This window comes from Piliocolobus tephrosceles, chromosome 8, assembly GCF_002776525.5.
Source record: "Piliocolobus tephrosceles isolate RC106 chromosome 8, ASM277652v3, whole genome shotgun sequence".
NCBI classification, from domain to species: domain Eukaryota; kingdom Metazoa; phylum Chordata; class Mammalia; order Primates; family Cercopithecidae; genus Piliocolobus; species Piliocolobus tephrosceles.
The window spans coordinates 129,298,895-129,325,781 of record NC_045441.1 but is presented as its reverse complement, the minus strand read 5'-3'; the positions used below and the strand labels follow the sequence as shown (position 1 = coordinate 129,325,781).

At 40.3% G+C, this 26,887-nt stretch overlaps 1 protein-coding gene across 2 annotated transcripts in view; it reads left to right on the top strand.

Annotated features, from left to right (window-relative positions):
* Window positions 1-26,887, top strand: part of KDM7A (lysine demethylase 7A) — an 89,923-nt gene that overhangs the window by 1,115 nt on the left and 61,921 nt on the right. Inside the window, exon 1 of one of the 2 annotated variants that reach the window (XM_023184875.3) lies at window positions 30-280. The exons of the other annotated variant lie outside the window; for it this stretch is intronic. Within the exon in view, the coding sequence (XP_023040643.1) occupies window positions 276-280 (5 nt within the window). The 5' untranslated portion in view covers window positions 30-275. Of the gene's footprint in view, window positions 1-29; window positions 281-26,887 lie in introns of those variants that run through there. 2 annotated transcript variants of the gene reach the window in all.

Genomic DNA, 26,887 nt, shown 5'->3' with positions numbered 1-26,887 from the left:
GCCGCCGCCGCCCCGCCCCACCGCGCCCGGGGCTCCGGCCCGGAGTCGCCGGCCGCCCCGCCGCTCTGCCCGGCCGGCCGACGCGCCTGCCTTCCTTCCGGGCGGCGATGGGCTTGCCCCGGCCCCGCGTCTCCTCTACGCCGCGGGTCCCTGTCGCGCCCCCTTCCCCGTCTTTATCAAACTTCCTGGGCCGGTAGGACGGGGGCAGCGGCGGGCCCGAGAGACGACCGCGCCAGCCAGCTCGGCGGGGCTCAGCGGAGTAAACAGAGCAACAGATGAGGTACTCGCTCTTGGGGACTTGAAAGGTGCCGGGGAAGTTGGGGCCGGGCCCCCGGCGGGCGGCAGGTTGACCCGGGTCGCGGCCCTGGGCCCCCGCACACACCTGGGTCGCCGGGACTGGGGCAGATGGAGTGGGCGGTGGGGGCCCGAAGGGAACGCTTCTCCGGACCCCCTGCGTCGCCCTCGCGCCGCGGCTTAAACTTTACAAAGAGTGCAGTTGTCGTCGCTCGAAGCCGGCGACACCGGGACCGCCTGCGGCTGTGCCCTGGGCGCCGGTGCCGGCGAACTTGAGTCGGCAGGGCGGACGCTGCGGGGCCGGCTGGCGGCGGCAGCGGCAGCGGCGGACGCTGCCCTCTGATTCAGCCGCAGCCGCCACCGCCGCCGCTGCCGCGCTCCGGGTTTGACGTTTGAGAGCTCGGGCCGCCTCCGCAGCCAGGCCGCCGACTCGTGTGTTTTGTAATCAAAGTGTGAGGCTAATAAAGGGCGGCGCCACAGCCTCTTGACTCCGGCGTGGGAGGGATTCACAGGCATTTAAACAAAGAAACTAGTTGGGGTTGGGCTCCGAAAGTCCTTATTTGGGTGTTGTGGCAAAGCCTGCGGTCACCTTTAGTTGAAGCCGGTTTCCCGGGCCGCGTTTGGTGTTGTCTCTTGGCGAGAGCACGCTCACGAGTAATAGCAGATATGGTGACTGTGATTGTAGGAAGTGTCTTTTGATTGACAGCAGGACATTTAAATACAGCCTCCGCTTCCCCCTCCCCAATTTTACAGAAACACTACACGACCAGGCCAGATGTCTTAGTCTCCCTCTACTGGTCCAGGAAGAGAAAACCATGTAAATCGCAATGTTCTTTGCATTGTTTAGTGCTAGGTGTAGCCAAGTTTTACTTAATTTTCAAGTACAGTTTTCTTTAATCAGTTTTCAGGCTAGCCGATTCTCACAACAGAAAACAAGACACAACAAATTATCACTTTAAAAGAAAGGCAGCGTCCTCGTTTTGTATAATCTTTAGCAGTCTTGGATATCCAATTCTATTTCCACATCCTGTTTCCATAACATATTTTACGCAACTAGAATAAAGATTATCCGAACATTTAGGTTCTATGTAGAATAAAATCAGAATCCCTGGTGATTATGTAAATGCTTATTTTTTTTCAAAGAACTAATTTTTGAAATTTGAGCGGTTTAAACTGCATAAAAAATTTGTCTCGGCAGGCGCGGTGGCTCACGCCTGTAATCCCAGCACTTTGGGAGGCCGAGGCGGGTGGATCACGAGGTCAGGAGATCGAGACCATCCTGGCCAACATGGTGAAACCTGTGGCCAACATGGTGAAACCCGTCTCTACTAAAAATACAAAAATTAGCTGGGCGTGGTGGTGCGTGCCTGTAATCCCAGCTACTTGGGAGGCTGAGGTGGGAGAATCTCTTGAACCCGGGAGTCAGAGGTTGCAGTGAGCAGAGACTGCACCACTGCACTCCAGCCTGGTGACAGAGTGAGACTCCGTCTCAAAAGAAAAAAAAAAGAAATTTGTCTCATTATGCAATGCGGATTTGATAGGCTACCGAATTTTAGGCTAGAATTGTATTTATCTTAATTTAGGTCCCTTAGCACTATAACCATGAAAAGTCCCAGGTATTTGATGGAGAATTTTGTAATACATTTAAGTATACACTGGTAAATAGGGAAATTAAAGAGGAAATACAGAGGGCTTACGGGAAGAAGGGAAAGCAAGGCCAAAACAAATATGCCCTCTCTGCTATGACAAATAAATTCGTGTAACTTCGTATCTGTGGAAGTGAGTCTAAAATAGGTTTTTTTGAGCCCAGGGTCTTTTTGACCATCATTCCTTGAAACTTTTATGTGGTTCAGATGTCAAAAGTTAGAAAATTTAGCTATATTGTCCTGCCCTACAAAAGCAGTATCTTTTTAATAAGTTTAATTCTTTTTTTTTAAGACGGAACATTGCTCTGTTGCCCAGGCTGGAGTGCATTGGCGCAGTCTCTGCTCACTGCAAACTCTGTCTCCCGGGTTCAAGTGATTCTTCTGCCTCAGCCTCCCGAGTAGCTGTGATTACAGGTGCCTGCCACCACGCCTGGCTAATTTTTGTATTTTTAGTAGGGACAGGATTTCACCATGTTGACCAGGCTGGTTTCGAACTCTTGACCTCAGGTGATCCGCCCCCCTCGGCCTCCCAAAGTGCTGGGATATCAGGTGTGAGCCACCGTGCCAGGCCTACTAAGTTTAATTCTTAAGTATTGGTAATTTGGACTCTGAATGTTTTTTCAAAACGTGGTATTTACTCTGATGTTTCCTGTACCATGAAATGAGTGATTATTTTTTGGAACACAGCAAAATGTTTCTTTATATTAATTATTAAACAAATGTCATTTGCTTCCATGAGAATTGACCCCTAAAGGACTAAGATGTATCTTTACCATGCTTAGATTTCATTGAACCAGAGGTGGTCCATCTGTAGAGGAGCAAGGAAGAGTGGGAGGTTGGATACAGAGAATTGCCATTGCCTGGGTAATTTCTTGTTAACTTTATTTCTTCAAGTAGAAGGACTTTTTAAACTTGAGGAATCAGTGAATTTTGATATATATAAATTTTAGTTTACTCTGCCTGGCATTTCTGACATAACGAAATCTGAAAAGTTGTTGCCCTAATTTGTTTTGACAGAGAAGGAAGGCCTGTCCTTGATGCTATTCTGTCAGGCTGCAGGGTGGATGGAACCAGTGTCTTCCAGGTCTGATGCTGTCAAACTTTAGCTGCATACCAATTCCCATCTGTCCATCTGCCTAAGCCTTTTTGCAAGTGAGAAAAGAACACTTGCCAGGCAGGGTACAGTGTATAATTGAACTCTAGGTGCAATAAGTTGAGGAATTAACAGGATTTAGCTGGGAATGTTCTGTGTAACCTAGAGATACAGTTCTTTCTCCCTGAGTTCTTGGTGGAAGTACCACCGGGAACAGCTTTCCTGATAAGGCCCCGCTCCCTTATCTCCAGGCTAGATGTCTTTCTGTAATACTTTTATATCATCATACGCAAAACTGTCTCACTGCCCTAATTGAATTGTATTAGAGTTTCTGTTTTCTTCCTGTTAGAATGTAAACAGCGTTGTTTATTAGTCTTTAATCACATTTTTTGAGTTGATAAAAGCAATATATTATAGAAAAATTGGAAAGTACAGAAAACAATAAAGAATACGAAAGTACGCATGTCTTCCAGTGATTACCACTATTTTATTAATAACGTAGTATGTGTAGATGTATATTCTTTTTAAAAAACGAAATTGAATTCTTTCTCTGCATTCCATGTTACCTTTTTTCATTAATGTATACTTTTTCCTGTATCTTTAATGTTCTTTGAAAACTTTTTTAGTTGCTACATTGTGTTTGATTTCACAGAAGTACAATATATTTGGAAATAATTCCCCTGTTATTTACTTTGTTTACTACTTTTTCTTGTGTTTACTAATGATATGATTGACATCCTAAACAAATTATTGTGGTCATTTAATTATTTCCTCAGAATAAATAAAACAAGTTAATACATATAAAACAGAAGAAGACCTGGCACGTACGATTTCTAAATAAGAAATTTCCTTGAACTAGTATTATTGGTCAAAGGGTATAGATGCTTGTAGGCTTCTTGTGCCTATTGCCAAACTGTCCTCCAGAAAGGTTATGCCGATTTATACTCTCGCCTGCAATGCCCACTTTCTAGTTCCCTGCATCCTCCCAATCTAAGGTATTTTAACCAGCCCTTACCAACACAAGCAAAAACTGTTAAACTGTAGATGAGTCAGTATTACCACCAAAAGACATACCCCAAGCCTGTTCATGGCAGCATTTTTCGTATGGTCTCCAAACTGTAACAACCTAAATGTCATCAACAGTAGATTGGATACATTATAGTATAGCCATAAAATGGAATACCAAGCTAATAAAAAGAATGCACTACGGATGCACACAACATGAATGGATCTCACACATAATAAAGTTGAGCACAGAAGCCCAGTACAAAAGAGCATACTGTTTGGCTCTGTTTATGTGAAGTTCAATGAAGTACAGGCATAATTGGGGCTAGGAGTCAGAATAGGGTTTACCTTTTTGGGTGGGTATTGACTGAGATGGAGTTTCTAAGGGGCAGGACATATATGTATACATATATATACACACACACACACATATATATAAAATATATAGAGAGTTTTTTTTTTTTTTAAGACCGAATCTTGCTCTGTTTCCAGGTTAGGGTGCAGTGGCGCAATCTCGGCTTACTGCAACCTCCACCTCTGGGTTCAAATGATTCTCCTGCCTCAGCCTCCCGAGTAGCTGGGATTACAGGCGCTTGCCACCACGCCCGGCTAATTTTTTTTTTGTATATTTAGTAGAGATGGGGTTTCACCATGTTAGCCAGAATGGTCTCCATCTCCTGACCTCGTGATCCATCCACCTCAGCCTCCCAAAGTGCTGGGATTACAGGTGTGAGCCACCGCGCCCCGCCATATTCTTTATCTTGCTCTTGGGTGGCGGTTGTATGAATGTGTACAGATGTAAAGATTTTGTTGAGCTGCATGTGCACTGAAGTCCTTCGTTGTTGTTGGGGGATGGGGGTCTCAGTATGTTGCCAACCCAGGCTGGTCTTGAACTCCTGAGTTCAAGCAATCCTCCTGCCTCAGCCTCTCAGGTAGCTGGGATTACAGATGTGCCATGTACCCTAAAAATTTGCCAATTTGTTAACTGACACAGTATTTTAAGATTTGTTTCTGTCTTGAATGAGATTGCCTCTTGTGTTTTGTCATTGAGTATGATGTTGACTTGGCGAAGAGTTTGTAGTGTACCAGGTGCTAGGAATACAGTGTATTTATGTTAGAAATATAGCAATGAGCAAAACAAAGTCCTTGCTCTCTTGTGACTTACATTCTCGAAGACAGAGAGATAAATATCGAATCTCACTTATCGAATGTTTTACAAAGTGCTTGGCACTGTTCTAATTAATTAGATGTTTGGTTAACTCATTGAAGTCTCACAGTCACCTTGTTGAGTAAGTCGTATTATTATCATCCCCATTTTACAGATGAGGAATCTGAGAGTTTTAGGGAGTTCAGTAACTTTCCCAGGATGGAAAAGCTGGAAGGTGAGAGAGCTAGCATCTGAGCTCAGGCAGGCTGACTCCACAGCTCATGCTATCAAGGGGGTAGGCGGTACTGAGTCTCCTCTTCCTCCTTGGCTGCAGCCAGCTTCAGGAGGAGAATTAGATGGGACTTGTCTGTCTCTATCTCGGGTGCATAGCTGGGACAGTTGTGACACGGTTCTGAAGAGAGATGCCTGTAAACATCTTCCTTTTTTCAAGTCAAAATTATTTTCTTTAATGTAAATATGTAAAATATTATTATAACTGCCTTGGGGACACAGTATTTATAAAATAATTATTTGAAAAGTTTTATAATTTAACTCTGCTTTTATCCTTGTTATAAATGGATTTTTTTATTAGAGTGTATTTTGACTTCTTCAAATTGGTTAGGGATAGGAAATATTTTACAAATTCATTTAATATACATTTCCCTTTCATGATTAGTGTCATAAACTTATTAGGTGAACATGTATCTTCCCGTAAGAAAACAAAAAGCTCATTTATTGACTTCTCAATTTCATTGTTTTGATATGATAGTTTATTATAGAATAATGAGTATTTGTGTGTTTCACTTATAAGAGTTTTATAATTTATACACAGTTTTGCTGTTTGAACCAAAAGTGTTGTGATTATGGGAGGCTTATCTCAGGCTACTTGGAGGCACAGGACATAGTTCTCTCATAAACTTTTTAAAAACCATTAGGCTGGGTGCAGTGGCTCACACTAATCCCAGCACTTTGGGAGGCCGAGGCGGGTGGATCACAAGGTAGGAGTTTGAGACCAGCCTGACCAACATGGTGAAACCCTGTCTCTACTAAAAATACAAAAATTAGCTGGGCGTAGTGGTGTGCACCTGTAATCCCAGCTACCCGGGAGGCTGAGGCAGGAGAGTCGCTTGAAACCGGGAGGCAGAGGTTGCAGTGAGCTGAGGTCACGCCACTGCACTCCAGACTGGGCAACAGAGCGAGACTTCATCTCAAAAAACAAAACAAAACAAAACAAAAAACTCATTAGTTTGGGGTATATTTCTGCTTGGAATGCTCTCCTGTTCTGTATTTTTAGGTATGAAATCTAGTTTTCTGATTATCCAAGGGGAGGAATGCTTTTATATTTGAAGTGGAGGCTTATGAGTAAGAATAGAACAGGTATAGAAGAATTTGGTTATAAAGTGAGCGTTGGTTGATTTGAGCAATTTAAATTTTGAGATAATTTGTGCAGCCCTTGAACAGCTAGTGCTAATCTTAACTACCACCAAGTTTCTGGTCTTTTTTGAAAATTACATCTGATTACTGTAGTGATTATTTTTCCCATTAATGAAAAGGTTATTTTTCCCATTAATTGTAGGTTGAATTAATGGTAACTTGTATGATTTTTGTGTCTATATGTGTGAGCCCTGTTTCCTTTTTATTGGAGAATAGTGTTAGAAACCAAGGTCTGGCATTAGTGAGCTCATTGTTTCTAGGCCTTCTCAGAGGACAGAGCTAGGAAATACAGTAATTGCACACATGCACACACATTGGTCTTTGTTTCTGTCTGTATATATTACGAACTGTAAGTTTCATAATGATATCTTTGATTCTAATATAACACCACAGGAGTCATTTTAGCTTTCCCCTTTCCTTACTTGTAACTTTTTTGTGCAACAGTGAGAAACTTAGCTGTCGTTATCTACAACATATTTGTACAGCCCTATAAAGTACTCTTAAGAATTTGCTAACCTGTATTTTTGTGAGAAACAAATTGGCTAGCTAGATTATGGTATTCGTGTATATAGTACTTCTTTTATGCCTTTGGCCTTAGAGTATCTAATCAAAATACTGTTTTTCAAAGTTACTTAGGTCAGTTCTTTTCACTGGACTTTAATGTATGTTATTTACTGACAGGTTCATTTGTTACTACTTGTATTATATTTTGATGCCTCCTACATCCGTTTTTTTTTTTTTTTTTTTTTTTTTTTGAGATAGAGTCTTGCTCTGTTGCCCAGGCTAGAATGCAGTGGTGCGATCTTGGCTCACTGCAGCCTCAGCCTCCCAGGCTCAGGTGATCCTTCCATCTCAGCCTCCTCAGTAGCTGGGATTATGGGCTTGTGCCACTGTGCCTGGCTAATTTTTGTATTTTTTTTTGTAGAAACGGGAGTTTCACCATGTTGGCCAGGCTGGTCTTGAACTCCTGACCTCAGGTGATCTGCCCACCTTGACCTCCCAAAGTGCTGGGATTACAGGCATGAGCCACCACGCCCAGCCTCGTATTGCTGAGATACAGCTTCAGGTTAGATTGCTAAAAGTAGGATTGCTTAGTCAAAAGATAAATGTATATGTTGTTTTATTAGGATTGCTAGATTTCTCTCTAGAATGGTTGGACCAGGTTGCATTCCCACCAACAGTGTGAGAGTGCCTTTTTCTCTAGATCCTTATAATCAGGATGTGTTGTCATGTTTTTAATCTTTGTCAATCCATTAGATGGAAAATGGTATCCATGTTTTAGTCTGCATTTGTCTAATTATAAATGAGTTTGAACATTTTTTTTTCTTAGTTTTAGGACCATATTCTTTCAAGAATCATCTGGTTACATTTTTTTTTTTTTTTTTCTGATTCTATCAAGCTTTTAGTCCTTTGTCCCTCAATATTTAAGCACTCTTTATATATTAGGGATACTAGCCATTCGTGGCAAATGTTCTAAATATTCTCTTCCAGCTTTCAGTTGTCTTTTGGTTTTGTTTATGGTCATTTTTTTGCCATGCAAAATTTTTTTAAAGAAATATGTAATCATATTTATTAGTCTTTTATTGGTTCTGGATTTCAAGTCATAATTAGCAATCCTTTTTCCACCTCAAGGTAAAGATAATTTTTTCCTGTGTTTTTTTTTCTAATACTCGTGTGGTTTTGTTTTTTAAGTTTCTATATAGATCACTAATCCATTTGGATTTTATTTTTGTATATAATATGAAATAGAAATAGAATTTTTTCTAAATAAAAACGGATTGTCCAGTTGTCCCAGTACTATTTATTGAAATGTCCATATTTGTCCCACTGACTTAAGATGCCAAAACATATGTATATATAATAGTCGTATGTCAAAGATTCTATATATACTTAGGTCTGTTTCTGCACTTTGTTTTATTCCACTGGTTGATTTGTTCATTCATGTGCCAGCACCACAGTGTTTTAATTACAGAGGCTTTTATAGTATGGTGTAAGTCTGATAAGACCTGTCCCATCCTTGTAGTTTATTGTATTTGTTTTCAGTGTTTTTCTGGTTATTCTTGCAGGTTAATTTTTTTATATGAACTTTAGTGTCAACCTAATTTCATTCAAAAGCATTGTTGGGATTTTTATTAGGGTTACATTAAACTTATGAGAGCTGATGTGTTTATAATATTGAGTCCTTCTCTCTGAGAATAGTATTACCTCTTTTATTTATATCTACTTTCGTGTCAGGTGTGTTTTGAATTTTTCTTTGTACAGATTTTACACATTTTTAAGATTATTCCTAAGTACTTTTCTTTCTTAGTATTATAAATGAGATTTTCTTTACCATTTATTTGCTATTGGTTATTGTTTGTGTATATGAAGACTGTTTTTTTAAATGTTACTTTTATATCCTACTACTTTGCTGAAAAAATTATTTGAGTTGTATTATCATTTAGGGAACTGATATATAATATGCAAATAGAGAATTTCAGTACTTCTTTGCCCACTCTTATGCCTCTATTTGATTTCACTTATATAATTGCACAGGCTTATACCTCTAGTATAGAGTTGAGTAGTAGTAGATAGTGGGTATGCTTGCTTTATTCCTCATTTTAGTAGAAATGCCTCTAATATTTCCTCATTAAGGAAGATACTAGCTTTAGGACTAATTTGTCATATTAAGACAGTATTCCGCCAGGTGCAGTGGCTTATGCCTATAATCCCAGCACTTTTGGAGGCCCAAGGTGGGTGGATGGCATGAGTCCAGGAGTTTGAGACTAGCCTGGGCAACATCATGAGCCTCTGTCTCTACAAAAAATACAAAAAAATTAGCTGGGCATGATGGGGTGTGCCTGTAGTCCCAGCTACTTGGAAGGCTGAGGCGAGAGGATTGCTTGAGCTTGGGAGGTTGAGGCTGCAGTGAGCCATGATCCCACCAGTGCACTCCAGCCTGGGTGACACAGTGAGACTCTGCCTCAAAAAAAAAAAAAAAAAGGAAAAAAGTATTCCTCAATTTTATTTAAGTAGTTTTATCATGAATGGATGTTGAGTTTTATCAAAGGCTCCTTCAGCATCTGTGGAGAGAATCGTATAGTTTTCTTACTTAGATCTATTAATATGCATATACAGTAGTGTCCCCTCGTTATCTGAGGGAGACATGTGTTCCAAGACCCCCGGTAGATGCCTGAAACTGTGGATAGTACTGAACTCTAAATATACCATGTTTTTGCCTTTACATGCATACCCATGACACAGTTTAACTTGTTAATGAGGCACACGGTAAGAGATTAACAACAATAACTGAATACAATAGAACATTACAACAATGTGCTGTAATGAAACTTATACAGTGTGGCGCTAACTTTTGCAGTTTAAGGTGCAGCAGCAAAACTAGCATGAATTTCTTTTGCCTTCTTCACAATTTTATAGATAGAATTGTTCTTACCATAGATCTTAGGAACTCAACATACTGTTTTTTTTTTTTTTTCCCCTTTCCTTAAATCAAGAACTTTTACTTTTACTTTTCACTTAAAGGAAGCACTTTATGGTTTCTCTTTGGCATATCTGCATTGGCAGCATCACACCAGCCTCGCTGCTTTTGCGCTTCGGTGCCATTATTAAGTAAAATAACGGTTACCTGAACACAAGCATTGATACCCCGACAGTTGATCTCATAACTCAGAGACTTGTGGGCAGGTAGTAAAACAGTCTAGATACACAAACAGAGGGATGATTCACATCCTAGATGGGATGGTGCAAGATTTCATCATGATGCTCAGGATGGCAGGCAGTTTGAAACCTAAGAATCGTCTATTTCTGGAATATTTCATTTAATATTTTTGGACCTTGGCTGACCAATGGTACCTGAAACCTTGGAAGGTGAAACCACAGATAAGGAGGGGACTACTGTAACATACTTTTAAGTGTAGCTTATCATTAGCAACTATGAAGAACAACCTGGTGGGAAAATAGCCCTAACTAACTACTTGGTTTACTATTGGATAATTAAGTTGTATCTTAAGGATGCTTTGTAGCTAAATTTTAAAATATTATTCTGTTTTTAAACTTTAAAAAACACCACTGGCTGGGGTAGTTCCTAGAATAAAAGAAAATCGGCAAATATAAGTGACATATAGTAACAAACACTGAACAGGTAAATGTATATAATAGGAGTCTCTAGAGCATTAATGATCCAGGAATTTTCCCAAAGCAGCATTTTCTAACCTGTGTTTTGTGAACCCCAGGGATATAAAGTATCCTGAGGTTCACTTATTTTAATTTGTCTTTTAAAAAGATGGTGAGTATTTTCCTTTTAAAATCAATTAGTTTGAGAACTTCTGAGGGTATATGAGTAAGTATACATGGCATTGTTGGTGGAAATCAGTCACCTGATTGATCTATCATTCAGTTGAATGTTGCCAGCCACCATGGTCTTCTCGACTTTTAATTTTTCTTAAAAAGAAAATACCGGCCGGGTGCGGTGGCTCAAGCCTGTAATCCCAGCACTTTGGGAGGCCGAGACGGGCGGATCACGAGGTCAGGAGATCGAGACCATCCTGGCTAACACAGTGAAACCCCGTCCCTGCTAAAAAATACAAAAAACTAGCCGGGCAAGGTGGTGGGCATCTGTAGTCCCAGCTACTCGGGAGGCTGAGGCAGGAGAGTGGCCGGAATCCGGGAGGCGGAGCTTGCAGTGAGCTGAGATCCGGCCACTGCACTCCAGCCTGGGCGACAGAGAGAGACTCCGTCTCAGAAAAAAAAAAAAAGAAAATACCAAACATATGTAGAAGTAGACCGAATAGTATCCTGTGCTTCCAGGTTCCATAAGCCTGCTTCAGTGAGTATCAATTCACTGCCAGTTTCATTACTACCCCCTTACCTGGCTACTTTGAAGCAAATTCCTGATGCTACATCATTATATCTATGAATATTTCAGCATGTAAATCTAAAAGATAAGGCCTCAATTTAAAAAACCTATAATACCTTTATTATAATTAAAAATAGTTGATAATTTCTTAATAACATCAATATCTACCATCCACATTTCCAGTTGTCTCAAAAATGTCGTAACTTCTTTCACTGTTTGAATCAAGATCTAAATAAGGTTCACACGTGATTAGTTGCTCCATCTTGTAAGTTTCTTAATACATAGCAGTGATTCTCAACTAGATGAGATTTTGTCTCCCAGGGAACACTAGTCAATGTCTAGAGACATTTTTGATTTGGAAGTGGTAGAGTGGTTGCTACTGGCAGCTAGTAGGTAGAGGACAGGGATGCTACTAAACATTCTGCACTGGTTAGCCCCACAGAAAGAATGATCTAGTCTAAAATCTCTATAGTGCTGTTGTTGAGAAACCCTGATCTATAGGTTTTTCTTTCAGGTCTTTAACCCTCTCCCCGCCCTTGCAAACTCTTTGTTGCACAAAGTGGTTGTTTATCCTAAAAATTTCCACTTTCTGGATTTTGCTGATTACGTCCCTGCAGAATCTTTTTGCTCCTCTCTTTCCTATAAATTGGTAGTTGACTCTAGAGAAGCTTGATCAGATTCAGGTCCCCTTCAACCCCCAAAAATTTCATAGGAGAGTGGTGCAGATTTCTATCAGGAGCCTAAGCAGAAGGCATAAAATGTCTGGTTGTTTCTCTTTTTGTTATATTGGCTGCCATTGATCAATGCCAATATCCGTTCATAGCAGTTGCAGAATGGTACCTTTATCATTATAATTATAAAATTTTATAACTGATAATTATAAAATTTCTTTTTCATTTGTTACTTGTAGTACTTCTATAAAGAGAAAATTTTCTTTTGTCTAGTCTTTGGTTATCTAGTTGTACAGTGTAGGAGAGGCAAAATTAAATGCTTGATTCTTTTCCATTATCACTGACTTTTTAAGTTAATTGATTAATTAACATCCTCATTGTTAAAGGATGAGAGCTGTTATTTAAAGGAATATAATTTAATGTGTAATATTGAGCAATATAGAGAAGTTGAAAGACAAATATATAGAAAGGTCCATATCCCCTTTGACCATACAAACTGCCATTAAAAAAACAAAACAAAGACAATCTGGTAAGAGGGCCAGGCACTGCCGCTCACACCTGTAATCCCAGTGCTTTGGGAGACCGAGGCAGGAGGATCACCTGAGGACAGGAGTTTGAGACTAGCTTGGGAAACATAGCAAGACCCCCATCTCTACAAAAAATAAATTAGCTGGGTGTGGTGGCATGCGCCTGTAGTCCTAGCTACTCGGGAAGCTGAGGCTTGAGTGCAGGAATTTGAGGCTTCAGTGTGCTGAGATTGTGTGATCTTGCCACTGTACTCCAGCCTGGGTGGTAGAGCAAGACTGTCTCTTAAAAAAGACCTGGCGCCAGGCTTAGTGATTCACACCTGTAATCCCAGCACTTTGGGAGGCTGAGGCAGGCGGATCATGAGGTCGGGAGATTGAGATCATCCTGGCTAACACGGTGAGACCCCGTCTCTACTAAAAATACAAAAAATTAGTCGGGCGTGATGGTGAGCGCCTGTAGTCCCAGGTACTTGAGAGGCTGAGGCAGGAGAATGGCGTGAAGCCAGGAGGAGGAGCTTGCAGTGAGCCAAGATCACGCCATTGCACTCCAGCCTGGGCGACAGAGTGAGACTTTGTCTCAAAAAAAAAGACCTGGCAAGACATTCAAGCAATATAGAAAGGTTTAAAAAAAAAAAAAGCAAAAATCTTACTTTTTGTTTATTAAAATATCCTGGATATCTCAGAGAGCTTCTCATATCAGCTTGTACAGATATCTCATTCTTTTTAATGGCTGCATAGAATTCCATTCTGTGGATTTACCATAATTTAACTGGTCCTCTCTTGATGGATTCTTGAGTTGGTTTCTCTTTTGTTCTTATTACTTAACAATGCTGCAGGATATATATTTTTGTGTGTATGTTTATCTTTATTCTTGGTGAGCATTTGGGTATTCTTAATGTAAGTTTCTAGCATTACCCATTTGGAAGTTGTTTTTATCTGTAGTCATATTTTAAAATTCATGTTCTGTTGATCAAAGACAAGTGTAAAGAATACTGATAATGAAATAGAAGTCTGAGCTTAAATATATTGTACAAATTTAAGATTCTTATTTACTGGGGCTGTAAGTTGCATTCATCTTAACACAAAAATCAGTGTCAGAGAAAGTAAAGTGATCTTATGTCCAATTTATATTTTATTATGGGGAAGAGGGATAAAACACTCTCAGAATGTTTTGTTAACATCCTCTTCCTTTATAATTTAGAAATGCCATTTTTACTTGAGCACAAAACATAGGAATTTCAAACATCTAATATGGACTCCTGTTTATCAGTTAGTAATCTTTTTTTTTTTTTTTGAGACAGAATTTCGCTCTTTTTGCCCAGGCGGGAGTGCAATGGCGTGATCTTGGCTCACCACAACCTCTGCCTCCTGGGTTCAAGCGATTGTTCTGCCTCAGCCTCCTGAGTAGCTGGGATTACAGGCACGCACCACCATGCCTGGCTAATTTTGTGCTTTTAGTAGAGACGGGATTTCTCCATGTTGGTCAGACTGGTCGGAAACTCCCGATTTCAGGTGATCCACCCACCTTGGCCTCCCAAAGTGCCGGGATTACAGGCGTGAGCCACCGCGCCTGGTCTATCAGTTAGTCATTTTAAGTTTGACGTATGCAGTAAAATCATGAAGTTGCGAAAGCTGGGGGATCTTACACCGTTATAGATGATTTGGTATTTTTAATGTGCAAAAACTGCTGTCAGGTGAGTATTCACTATTTCACAAAGAAACTGGAATGTGGTCCAGTGTGGACCTTTTGATGAATACAGTATCCCTTAAATAATATTAATAAATATTAAATGGCTCACACCTGTAATCCTAGCACTTTGGGAGGCTGAAATGGGTAGATCGTGAGATCAGGAGATTGAGACCATCCTGGCCAACATGGTGAAACCCCATCCCTGCTAAAAATACAAAAAATTAGCGGGGCATGGTGGCACACACCAGCTACTCGGGAGGCTGAGGCAGGAGAATCGCTAGAACCCAGGAGGCGGAGGTTGCAGTGAGCCACTGCACTCCAGCCTGGGTGACAGAGCGGGACTCCATCCCCCCCGCAAAAAAAAAAAAACAGAAAAACGAAACTAAAAAAAGAAAACAAAATGGTCATGGAGATGTGACCTGGAGATATTTCCGTTGTCTAGAACCCTACAGAATAGTTTAAAAAAAAAAAAACCAAAGGTCATAACATGAAACTGTTTTGATAGCATTTTAACTGACCTGGTCAGTGATGGTGTGGGACCACTGGTATCCTTGAAACAGGGGCTTTCTGGCCACTTTTCATCAATGGCTTTGGAAACTTTCTGTGGGGACCACATGGGAGCTTTCCCCTCCCAGGACTGGGTTTGTGGGTTCATGGGTTTTTCCTCTTCTGTGTGAACTGCTAGAGTGTCTCACCTGTCACATACGCTACAATGTAGACATGTGATTAGTCTTTTTCACTTTATTACTTTTTGAAGGAATCATGGGGCACAAACTATATGCAGATTATAAGAATTTTAGTCTTTTTACGTAATCTAACTTGCCACAGGTCTGATTCATATTCCTCTCTTACATTCTTCCTATTTCGGTACTTTTTTAAAGGCTAACTTTGTGTGCCTGGTGTTTTGAGTCACTTTCTTTTTTGTGCTAGCCTGTCCTTATTTTCTTTATATCAAAGAATCAAAGTTTTCTTTAGAGCCCGTGGTGACTGGGTGAACACAGTCCCTTCTGTTTGGTTCAGGGACATCTTTCCTCATACCTGCTTTTCCAACCATCCAAATGCCAAGTAGTTAGCGCTGGACTCTACTCCCTTAATTTTTCTCTTCTTATCTTTGGCTTTGTGGGCATCCAGCCTGTAGTAGGAGAGGTCATACCCCAATCTGAACTTGATTTCTCAGTTTTCTCATTCTTTATCCCTTAAGCAATTGATTCTTCTCCAAAGCTCCAAAGTCTCACACCCCTCGCGCTCAGGATCACCTGTTGGGGCCACCCATCTCTTCAGGAGTGTTACCACCTCAGCCCCAGGGGAACTGCTACTTGATTTACCCATGGTATTACATCCTGATAAGCCATCATAAAGTTGAAAAATCCAAAATCGAACCATTGTAAATTGGAGACTGTCTGTCCTGTGCTTATCTCTTGCCGGTCTGCAGGGTGTTTTGTTTTGCAGCCCTACCCCTCACCCCAGGGCGGCAGCTGCTGATTCAGTCACCACCTCAGACCTTCTGAGAAGACAGAACAAAGAAAGACCCTGATACAAGCTTCTTCGGACTTCAAGTAATGTTAGGATATGAGTCACTTTTCTTCTTTCCTTCCCTTCCTCTCCACTGCATCAATGATTTTTTAGTTTCGTTTGCCACCATCACGTGTCAGGCTTTCATTGGCCACTATCATAGTTTCTACCATATCAGTGTAACACTTTTGATACTTAATATTTTCTTTAAAACTGCTTTAAATGGATTTTCGTTTTAAAAATTTAATTGCCTTAAACAGAGGTATCTGCTAAATCGTGTTAGTGATGCTCACGCTACATTTTAATAGGTATAAGAAAATATATATTTATTGAAATAAAAAGTATTATCTAAAATGTGCACCTGTAAGATTGTCAGAAGGGTAATGATGATTGATAGGCTAGTAGACACAGAGAAAGGGTACAGGTTTTTTTTTTAATGGAAGTCAAGGATTGAAGAACTTAAATAAGCAAATGAGAATGGCTATACAAAGCAGGAGGCTCAGCAGAATTTGTCCCACTGCCAGGACAAACTTCCCTGGCCTTCAATTTCCCATAAAGCTGCCCTGTTGGCAGTGATAGTGCTGATTGCATCTGGATCCCATCAGGTCCAGCCATTATTGTGGCTAACACAGGTCCTGAGGTCCTCTTGATTCCTCCCTGTTTTCCTGGTGACATTGCCTATTCCAGGGATGTCAGAAACTGCCCACAGCCTCAGGACGTTCCTCAGTATGAATAGCAAGATTGGGTGAATTGATGATCAACTTCTCAGGAATCTCATCTTCCTAGCAGGCCTCAAGCCTGCTTGAAGTCTGTTCCTCCAGATATGCATAACGCTACACTTTGGGCCAAAGTTTGCCTTAGTGTTGAAACGTGTGTTCAGATTTAGGAAATTCCTGGAAACAATTTCAAGAAGAAAAGGCAACTGCTAAGTCATGTAGATTGTGGTCTTTGGTGTAGTTGGAAATTATCTTTAGGTGTATTAGATCCCATCTACTCATCCATTCAAGGGCCTGGCTTCAACAGTTGTATCCCACCTCATCATTTTTTTTTTGTTAGCATGCCGATTGTATGCATATATCCTTTATTTTAATTTTTAATTTTAATTTTTTTTTTCGAGATGGAGTCTTGCTCTGTTGCCCAGGCTGGAGTGCAGTGGCATGAACTCGGCTCACCGCAATCTCCGCCTCCCGGGTTCAAGTGATTCTCCTGCCTCAACCTCCGGAGTAGTTGGGATTACAGGTGTGCGCCACCACGCCTGGCTAATTTTTTTTTGTATTTTTAGTAGAGACAGGGTTTCACCATGTTGGCCAGGCCAGTCTTAAACTCCCGACCTCAAGTGATATGCTCACCTTGGCCTCCCCATGTGTGGGATTACAGGCATGAGTCACCAAGCCCGGCCTGTATCTTTTATTAAAAAAACAAAAACAAAAATCCTTTTCTTGACATCCCTTTTCAGCTGCAGCCCTGTTTCTTTGCTACCTTTATAGCAAAATTAATCAAGTTGTTCTTACTTGCTGTTTCCAGTTTTTTGGTTTTTTTCTTCTCCTAGGAAACGAGTGAGGTCCCATTTTCTCTTTTACTCAATCCAATCAGGCTTTCATCGTTACCACTCTACTGAAACAGTTCTTTTCAAAGTTATCAGTGAGCATCACCTAACTTGGCATCTGGGGAACCCCTGTGCTGATTTTCCTTCTGCTTGGTACCCCTCCTTCTCAGTTCTTAGTGCAATTCCTTCTCGTCTCCCTGATCTTTTACTGCTGGGTACCCCACGGTAACTCAGTAGTTTTTCCAGCACTCATCTGTTTTCTTTCGTAGCTCTCTCCCCTGAACTCTAGTCTTGAATATAAATTGTCAACTTCAGATCTCCACTTGGATGAATAGTAGGTTGGCCAACCTTGAGTGTATGCAGAATCAAACACCACAACTCCCTCCCTTCTTGATCATCACTGCTGCTCCTGTAGTCCTCTTCATTTCACTTAATGGCAGTCCTTCATGTTGTTCAGGGCAGAATCTTTGGTGTCATCCTTGATTCTTCTCTCATAATCTGCACTAAATTCTTTCGCCAAATCCTGTTCGCTTACTTTCAGAATCTCACTACTACTGGTTGCCTTCATCACTATCCTTTTGTAAGATGGGCTTATTAAAGTAGCCTCCTACTGGTCCCCCTCCATCTGCCGTCCAGAAACCAGAGTGGTGCTTTTAACATGTAAGTTGTAAGTCAATACTTAAATGAACTTTAGTGGAACACTTGTCCTCTTGAGGAAAAAGTCTCTGAAAATTCCCTGCTCATTGCCACAATTTCTTCCTTCCTTTTTAAATAGTTCCTGAAGTACTTCTGTCTCTGGGGAACGTCTCTTAAGATAGCTTTTAATCCCTTTTGCCGAAAAGGCTATTGCCCTTTTTCCACCTGCTTCAACATTTCAATTGTTGTTATTATTTTTTGAGACAGAGTCTTGCGCTGTGGCCCAGGCTGGAGTACAGTGGTGTGACCTCGGCTCACTGCAACATCCGCCTCCTGGGTTCAAGCAGTTCTCCTGTCTTGGCCTCTCGAGTAGCTGGGATTACAGGTGCACACCACCACACCTGACTAATTTTTTTTTTTTTTTTAAATATATTTTTGGTAGAGACAGAGTTTCGTCCTGTTGGCCAGGCTGGTCTGGAACTCCTGACCTCAAGTGATCCACCCACCTCGGCCTCCCAAAGTGCTGGGATTACAGGCGTGAGCCACCACCCCCTGTCTCAATTATTTATTTCTTTGTTAATTAATTAATTAGAGTCTTACTCTGTCAACCAGGCTGGAGTGTTGTTGCATAATCACAGCTCACTGCAGCCTTGACCTCCCAGGCTCAAGCAGTCCTCACACTTCAGCCTCCCAAGTGGCTGGGACTACAGGCGTGCACCAACACGCCCAGCTAATTTTTAAATATTTTTGTAGAGTCAGAGTCTCAGTATGTTGCCCAGGCTGGTCTTGAACTCCTGGGCTCAGGCGACCCTCCCTCCTCGGCCTCCCAAGGCCAGGTTTACAGGCATGGGCCACTGTGCCTGGCCTCAGTGTTTTACGTAATGGTCCAGTCTCTTAAGGGATTCATGGTAGCTGAGCCTACCCTAGTTCAGCCTAAAGCTGAGGCTACCCTCAGCAGTGGGACAAAAGAATTCACCGATTTTATTCATGTCTTTAGAACTGTCACATAGTGAGTTGCTAGAAATAATTATTTTTCCCTCCGGAGAATTCCTAAGATCCAAAGATGGTTCTTTTCCTCCTATACAGATCAATTGTGGATTTCCTCATCAAGTTGAACAATTTTGTTCTTTATCTTTGTTCAGTAATTAAGTATTAAATATTACCCAAGTATTATTTACTTAACCTGTACCTATTTACCTATAACTATTTATTATACCATTTTGTGTATATTCTTGTTCAGTGTTTATCCCTGAGAGGATGCTGGGCTAAGAGAATAGAGAAGATGGTGAGTATGAAGATAAGCATATCTCTACAATAAATGTGAAAGTTAAGGGTGTGTGCATGAGAGGTTTGCGAGACTAGGCTTGTACATATGCAGCAGGCTCTGTAGGAGCCCCACCCGGATCCCCTGTCTTTCTCTCTTTCCATCTCTGTCTCTGTCTCTGTCTGGGGAATACTTCTTGCTCAAAGCACCTTATACTTGGAGGAGCTCAGCAGCTTGTACTTGAAGCAGGTCTGAAATGCTGGGGCATTATGCCTCTGGGATAGCCCTCATCCATTATCTAGTGGGAGATAGTACATAAATACCTAACTTCCTCTCCCTTTGGGTGGAACCTTTCTGAAGCCCCTTATACTTAGTCTTCCAAATGTCCCCAAGGCTACCTCACTTTCTGTGTCTCACTTTTCCATTCACTTACCAGTGCTTCCAGGGATTACTTCCCATGTGAATGCCTGCAATCCCATCTCAGGTTCTGCTTAAGGGGAACTCCAACCTTAAACCAGTAGGTAAATTGTTAATGAAAAGAAAGATCATAAGCAAGAGATACGGGATTTGAAAATAGAGTTTGGATTTCATTGATAACAGATTTTTCACATGATGATAGTGTTTGTGTCTTAACGCCTGTATAATTATATGATTTCATTTACCTATATCTGTGTGTAAAATGTGTTATGAACATGGCTGTCAAAGTCATTGAATAGATCTCTGGTCCTGCTACCTTCAAGGTTATTTGTGATAGGATTTTAATTTGAAGCTGTTTGTTGTTGTTTTATTTCTCCCTTCCTTTAGAGTCCCTTCTTTTTCAAAACACTAGAAACCTCCCATTATGGTAAGTAACCTTTTGCATGAGAACTGTTGCAATGAAGTGTTAACATTTCGCAGATTAATTGGCATATAAGAAAACTAGCAATCACTTTACCATCTTTGGGGAATGATGTGGTCTACCTAAATAAGATTTTCCTATAACTGAAAGTTCTACTTGTGAAATGTAGCTGTCCTCAGAAAATTTACTTAGGAGATTAAACTGCTTTAAATAGTGTAGTATTCTATTAAGAGCATGTCTGTCAAAATCCTTCTAAAAAGAGTTGACATATAATTTCGTTGACTAAGTATCATGGACCTCAGTTATCTTCTGTGCCGTGTGGGCTGCTGGACTATTTGTGCGCTAAATTGCCCCACACCAGTTGCCATTTATCGATGTTTTATCTCCTTCCTTGCGATTCTTTTTTCCTGTTGCTTGTTAGTCTGCTTTGACCAACTTCCACTGTCTCCTTCTAATTTTGTTTTCTTAACTAGAGCAAAATAAGATTTCCACGTGGCATCAGGCAACAGGTCTTCTTAAATTACCCACTCTGTATTCTGATACACTGGTGACAAAAGAATGACCCTAGCCAGGAATGGAGTCAAGCTGTGCAAAAGGGATTTGGCAAATATCACTTAAATAAACCTGACAGGCAAGTTTGGAATTTTTGAAATCAGAGTGCATGTGGTGCTAGATTATAGCTTTGAATTCTTACCCTAGGATAGAAGCTATGCCTGGTGGGTAAGGGTAGCCCTGGCTTCCAGGTAATTTTATTTAGAAGAAAATCATATGGCTGGCTTGGAGATATGTTATATCTTGCTTGTTATGTAGGTCTTGTATTTTGATCTACGTAAGAAGATTTGACTCAGTCATTATACTTCAGCCTAGAAAGTGCCCTACAAATACTTGTTAATTATGTTGTAATAAGGGTAATTGGAGACAATTTGTTTCTTTTGAGGTTAAAAAGATAGTTTGAGAAAGTTTTAGTGTGTGATCACTTATTGCCTTCTTTGGTTCATATGCATTTATTAACATGCTTTGTTAGGATTCAGTAAATGCTTGGTAATGCTGTCACCATTTTAGTCCCCTGTGTTGATAAGGGGGTGGTTTTACTATACACTTGGTTTATTGGTACTTTGTACCAATTGTAAAATTGCAAAACATTAAAAATGTTTTAATTTTGTAAATTTAAATCATAAAATTGTAACAGTTACAATTATAAAAACAAATTTATAATAAACTCTTCACAGCTGGTAAGTCTGAAAATTAGCTTCTAAGGCAATTTTCCAAGGTGGAAAATAATAACCCATGAAGTGTTTTGTGGGGGAAAAATAAGAGAGAGAGAGAAAGACCTGAGGTTGGGTACAGTATTTATCACTTATGCTTGATCCCCATCATGGAAATTCACAGTGCTCATCAACTTGTTGAATTCACTGAGAAGTATTGCTGATAAATAAAGGTGATTCGATCTTAGCCCACTGTCTCCCTTATGTTTCTCTTATGAACTGTGGAATCTTTTTTGTGAATAACTTTGACTCCTGCAGGACACTGTTTTTTGTCTTTTTTTTTTTTTTATTTTAAGAGACAGAGTCTTACTTTGTCTCACAGGCTGGAGTGCAGCAGTGTAATCATAGCTCACTGCAGCCTGAAACTCCTGGGCTCAAGCGATCTTCCCACCTTAGCATCCTGAGTAGCTGGGGTTACAGGTACATGCCACCTATACCTGGCTAATTTTTAAAAACTTTTTTTTTTTTTTTTTTTTGGTAGAGACGGGGGTCTCATTATGCCTAGGCTGGTCTTGAACTTCTGGCTTCAAGAAATCCTCCCACCTTAGCCTCCCAAAGTGCTGGGATTTTTAGACATGAGCTACTGTGCCTGTCCAGGGCACTTAAAAAAAATGCTTTTTAAGAGAATGCTAGAGAGCCAGTCCCTGCTTTGCAGGGTTCTGGTGTGCACTGATTTCAGTTACCATTAGATAACAACACTAGTCACCCAGGATTCAAATTTCAGTCACCATGGTCTGTTACCTATGAATGCATAAAGTACAGACTCTTCTGCCAGTTCTTCAGTATGCAGATCAGAAATCACTGCAAAAATAACAGGCACGCGTCTGTTCTTCAGTTTATACACAGACAGGAGAGTGTGTTATGCTGCCTCCTTGTCTCTCAGTATAAACTTACATGACCTGTTAGCAAAATAGATAATCAAAAGTGGGAAGTGGCCAGTAAAGATGAGACAGCAACAAAGAAACAAAAAGTGATAACTCTGGAAGTAAAATCCCATTGAGCATAAATGGAGTAATAAAATAAGTAACTGACAATGGGAACGCTGCCACTGCCACCATTTGCGGAACTCTAGACAGACAGCCAGAGGCACTTAGTGAAGACAGGCTAAATGTCATAATGTTTTAAATTATAGTGTACTAAAGAAGTATTAGTTTTACTATTTTTTCATTTCTCTATATGTTATACCAACAGTAAGAGAGTTCTTAATGCTTTGACAAACATTTTTAAAGATCCCCAGAACAATTGTAATTTCCTCCATTGATTATTAAAATCACTTGGCGTGATTTCAGCTTGCATGGTTACTTTTATGGTCCTGCTCTACCATGCAAAGCAAGGACCGCCTATATTTTTCTTATATTTGCCAGTCATCGATCATGTGACCTTTCATGGAAATTAAGAATTACAAAATGGCCAGCACTTTGGGAGGCCGAGGTGGGCGGATCACGAGGTCAGGAGATCAAGACCTTCCTGGCCAACATGGTGAAACCCCGTCTCTACTAAAAATATAAAAATTAGCTGGGTGTGGTAGCACATTCCTATAATCCCAATTATTCGGGAAGCTGAGGCATGAGAATCGCTTGAACCCAGGAGGCAGAGGTTGAAGTGAGCCGAGCCTGGTGACAGAGTGAGACCCCGTCTCAAAAAAAAAAAAAAAAAAGGAATTACAAAATGGACTTTGAGGAACCTGTAATGACAAATTATCTTTTGAATGGACCCAACATGTGAATAGGTTAAAAATCCTTCTTACACTTCATGTACTTTACATATTGCCCTGACTTTTATGTTTTGAAATAGAATGGTACAGAGCTTGCTGTTGACCTTTCCTGGCAACTCAGTGCCACCTATTTTGCTATTGATGGATACTTCTGATTTGTAATTGTATTGGAATTGTTTTTTTTTTTTTTGAGACAAGAGTCTCACTCTGTTGCCCAGGCTGGAGTGCAGTGGGATGATCTCAGCTCATACTGTCACCTCCGCCTCCTGGGTTCAAGTGATTCTCGTGCCTCAGCCTCCCAAGTAGCTAGGATTAAAAGTGTGCGCCACCACAGCCAGCTAACTTTTGTATTTTTAGTAGAGTTGGAGTTTTACCTTGTTGCCCAGGCTGGTTTTGAACTCTTGGCCTCAAGCAGTCTGTCCTCCTTGGCCTCCCAGAGTGCTAGGATTACAGGTGTGGGCCACCACTTCTGGCCATGCATTAAAATTCTTTGAGATCTCTGGGTCATATATAAATTTCCACGTAGGATATTTGTTACCAGTTCTGACAAGATTTTTGTGGTTCAGACCCCTACTCTAACTCATCGTTCATCAAGAATGAAAAAGCTTGCTAAGGATATTAAGTTCTCCTTAGAATGCTACCTTAGTTTCTGTTCCAGCAGAGAGGGCTTTAATATGAATGCTTTCTCTTGGCTTGACTTGGCTTTGTTTGTAATGTGTTTATTCCCCTTAGATGCAGGCCCTGAAGACTATTTATGAGATGAGAAAGGTTAGTAGGAAAACTGGATCTACTTGATATGCCTTAGTCGACTCGTCCATTGTAGTTGATTCATCGCTAAGTGTCCTAGATATATAAGTTTTTGCTGTTATCTTTTATCCCAGGGTGTGATCTCTTATTCCTGTATATATTCAATCTTCTATAGGTTTCATTAGGCCCTAGAAAATGTAGTTTTCTCTTCTATACTTGCAATGGGAAATAAAACTATCAGCTGGATTGGAGTGTTTTAGATGATTATTCATTCATCTTTAAAGATCATATTTATTTTGTTTATAATTCATTTGTCTTCTTCTTTTACTAGAAGAATGTCAGATTCCTAATGTCAGATTAAGATAGGGACATTTAGGAACTACATGAAAGGAAAAGTAAATGGGCATAATATATACATTTGTGATGAATAATAATACATTTGGATAATATATACATTTGTTTCTGTACAAGAGGATTATACTTGCCTGACTGTATCCTTTTTCATTGAAAAAATGTGTGGACATTTCAGAATAAATTCTTGAAAGAAAAAATAATCAGTTCTATACTTTCCCCCTCACATTCATTTTCTATCCCTTTATATTTGCAAAATTTATATTTAAATGGGCTCCAAGATGGTAGCTCAAACGAATGTCTCCCTGATGTTCTTGGCATTCCTGTTTTGTGTCAGTCAGTAAATATTTTGTGAGAATCCACTGTGTAATCAGCTTTAGGTAGATCTGTGGGCAGTGGGAAATTCTGAATTAAATATTACCCGTCTTTAAGAAGCTTAAAATCCAGCGAAGCTTTCATAGGAAGACACTGTAAATTTGGTGTCTCACTAGCCATTATGCTAGAGTTTTAGATCAGTAGTTCCTCAGTGCCATTTCTCTGCTGAGATTGCTGCAAAAGAATCACCTGGGGAACTTGTTAAGAACAGAGATTATTGTGGCCTGGCGCGGTGGCTTATGCCTGTAATCCCAGCAGTTTGGGAGCCCGAGGCGGGTGGATCACCTGAGGTCAGGAGTTCGAAATCAGCCTGGCCAACATGGTGAAACCCCATCTGTGCTAAAAATATGAAAAATTAGCTGGACATGGTGGCTCATGCCTGTAATCCTAGCTACTTGGGAGGCTGAGGCAGGAAAATTGCTTGAACCTGGGAGGCGGAGGTTGCAGTGAGCTGAGATTGTGCCATTGCACTCCAGCCTGGGCAACAAGAGTGAAACTCCGTCTCAAAAAAAAAAAACCAGAGATTATTGGGCCACACTCATTAACTTTCCCTGTAGATCAAAGGTGGGGCTCAGGAATGTGTTTTTCTTTTTAAAAATAAACAATGTACACTGCTGATTTCAAAAGGTATAGAGAAGGTTCTATGGTGAAAAGCCATTCTCTTCTCCATTCTATATCCATTCAGTTTTTTTTCCCAGAGGCAACTGCTGTTACCAATTTCTTGCATGTCCTTCCAGACATATACCTTGCATTTACAAACATAGGGATGGGGGGATCACATACAAACTGTTAATGCACCTGGCTTTTGTTGCTTTATAGTAAGCGTCTCTTGGAGATCTTTCCATATTCCTACTTACAGAGCTGCATCATTCTTTTGAAAGGTTGCCTTGTAGCAGCTTATAAAAGCTCTATCGGGGATTCTAATGGACAGCCAGGTTTGGGAGCCACAGATAGACTGAGTGTTAAAGGGATTTAGAAAGTTTTCGTGTTAATTTCTTATGTTTTGCACTTCATGAGGAACTGGACTCAGTAAACATTTCATTGCACTTCTTGGTACTAACAAGCTTTTGTATAATGTTTCTTCTTATAGAATTCGTCAGTCAAAAATATGTGAAGGTAGTAGGGTGTATTTATTTCCGATGAGACCCTGTGTGGTGGTCAAAGCAGCTAGAAACAGGAAGGTTTTCCCATTTTCCATCTCTGGGCTCAAGGTGCTTAGTGCTGTTTCACCTTTCCTTAGTGTTAAGGGAGGTGGGAATGGATAGAGAAGAAGATAGAAAGCAGGTAGTAAATTACACCATAAAACTTGCTCTGCCAAAGGAATTATTTTTCTCTATGTGTCTTTCACTCTGATACCTATATTTAAGAGATGCATATAAATATTCACATCTGTTGTAGAACTTCACGTACATACTGTTAACGTATTTACACACTTCAGATATATATTATGGATAGCATACTTGTTGCCTTTGTTAACTTAAAAACATTGCCAAGGAAACCTTTATGAAATTGATACTGTTTATCATCATGACAAGTTTTTTCTTCCCTAAGATGAGTTACAAAGTTCTTATCAAATTCTCACATCATATTCATTTTGGGATGACATTTATTTGCTGTATCACAGTTTATAAATAAAAGAATAATCTTTATCTCCACAAAAATAGCAGATATACTGGGAACTGTTTGTATCCTAATTTCCTTAGTCTGTGTAGACATTCCTCATACCCAGCTAGCTAGGCAGAAAGTAGGCTGAGGAGTAAGAGAGTATTAACTTGAGAGTTTCACTGTCCTGTTCACCACAGGACAGTGAAAAGTAAATATATTTAGCTTCTTGAATATTTCAGAAATGTAAAGCACCTCCTCTTTCTTTAGAACATTCTAATAAAAATTATTATCTTCATGAAATAATGAGTTGTGCTTATTTGTAAGAATGCGTTCACCATTTGCATTTGCAGATGGTTACTCTGTGTCCAAGATATCAGGCAGTAAAGAGCAAAATAACAAGAATTTATGTACTCAAAGCAAATAATGTATCACCATACAAATCATATTGCTGTGTATATTTCACATATTCATTGTGGGACAAATTTAATTAGAAGCTTGTCAACAGGATTTTTAGCCTTTTGAGGGGTATGTTTTGTACCATTGAGTGCACATCTTGGCTCTTCAACCCCTTATTTCCTCTCATGTTCTTTGATCAATTCCTTTTTATACTCTCTTTCTCCCTTCACCCTTATTAACATAGATTCTTTTACTCAGCTGGTTGGAAATAACTCT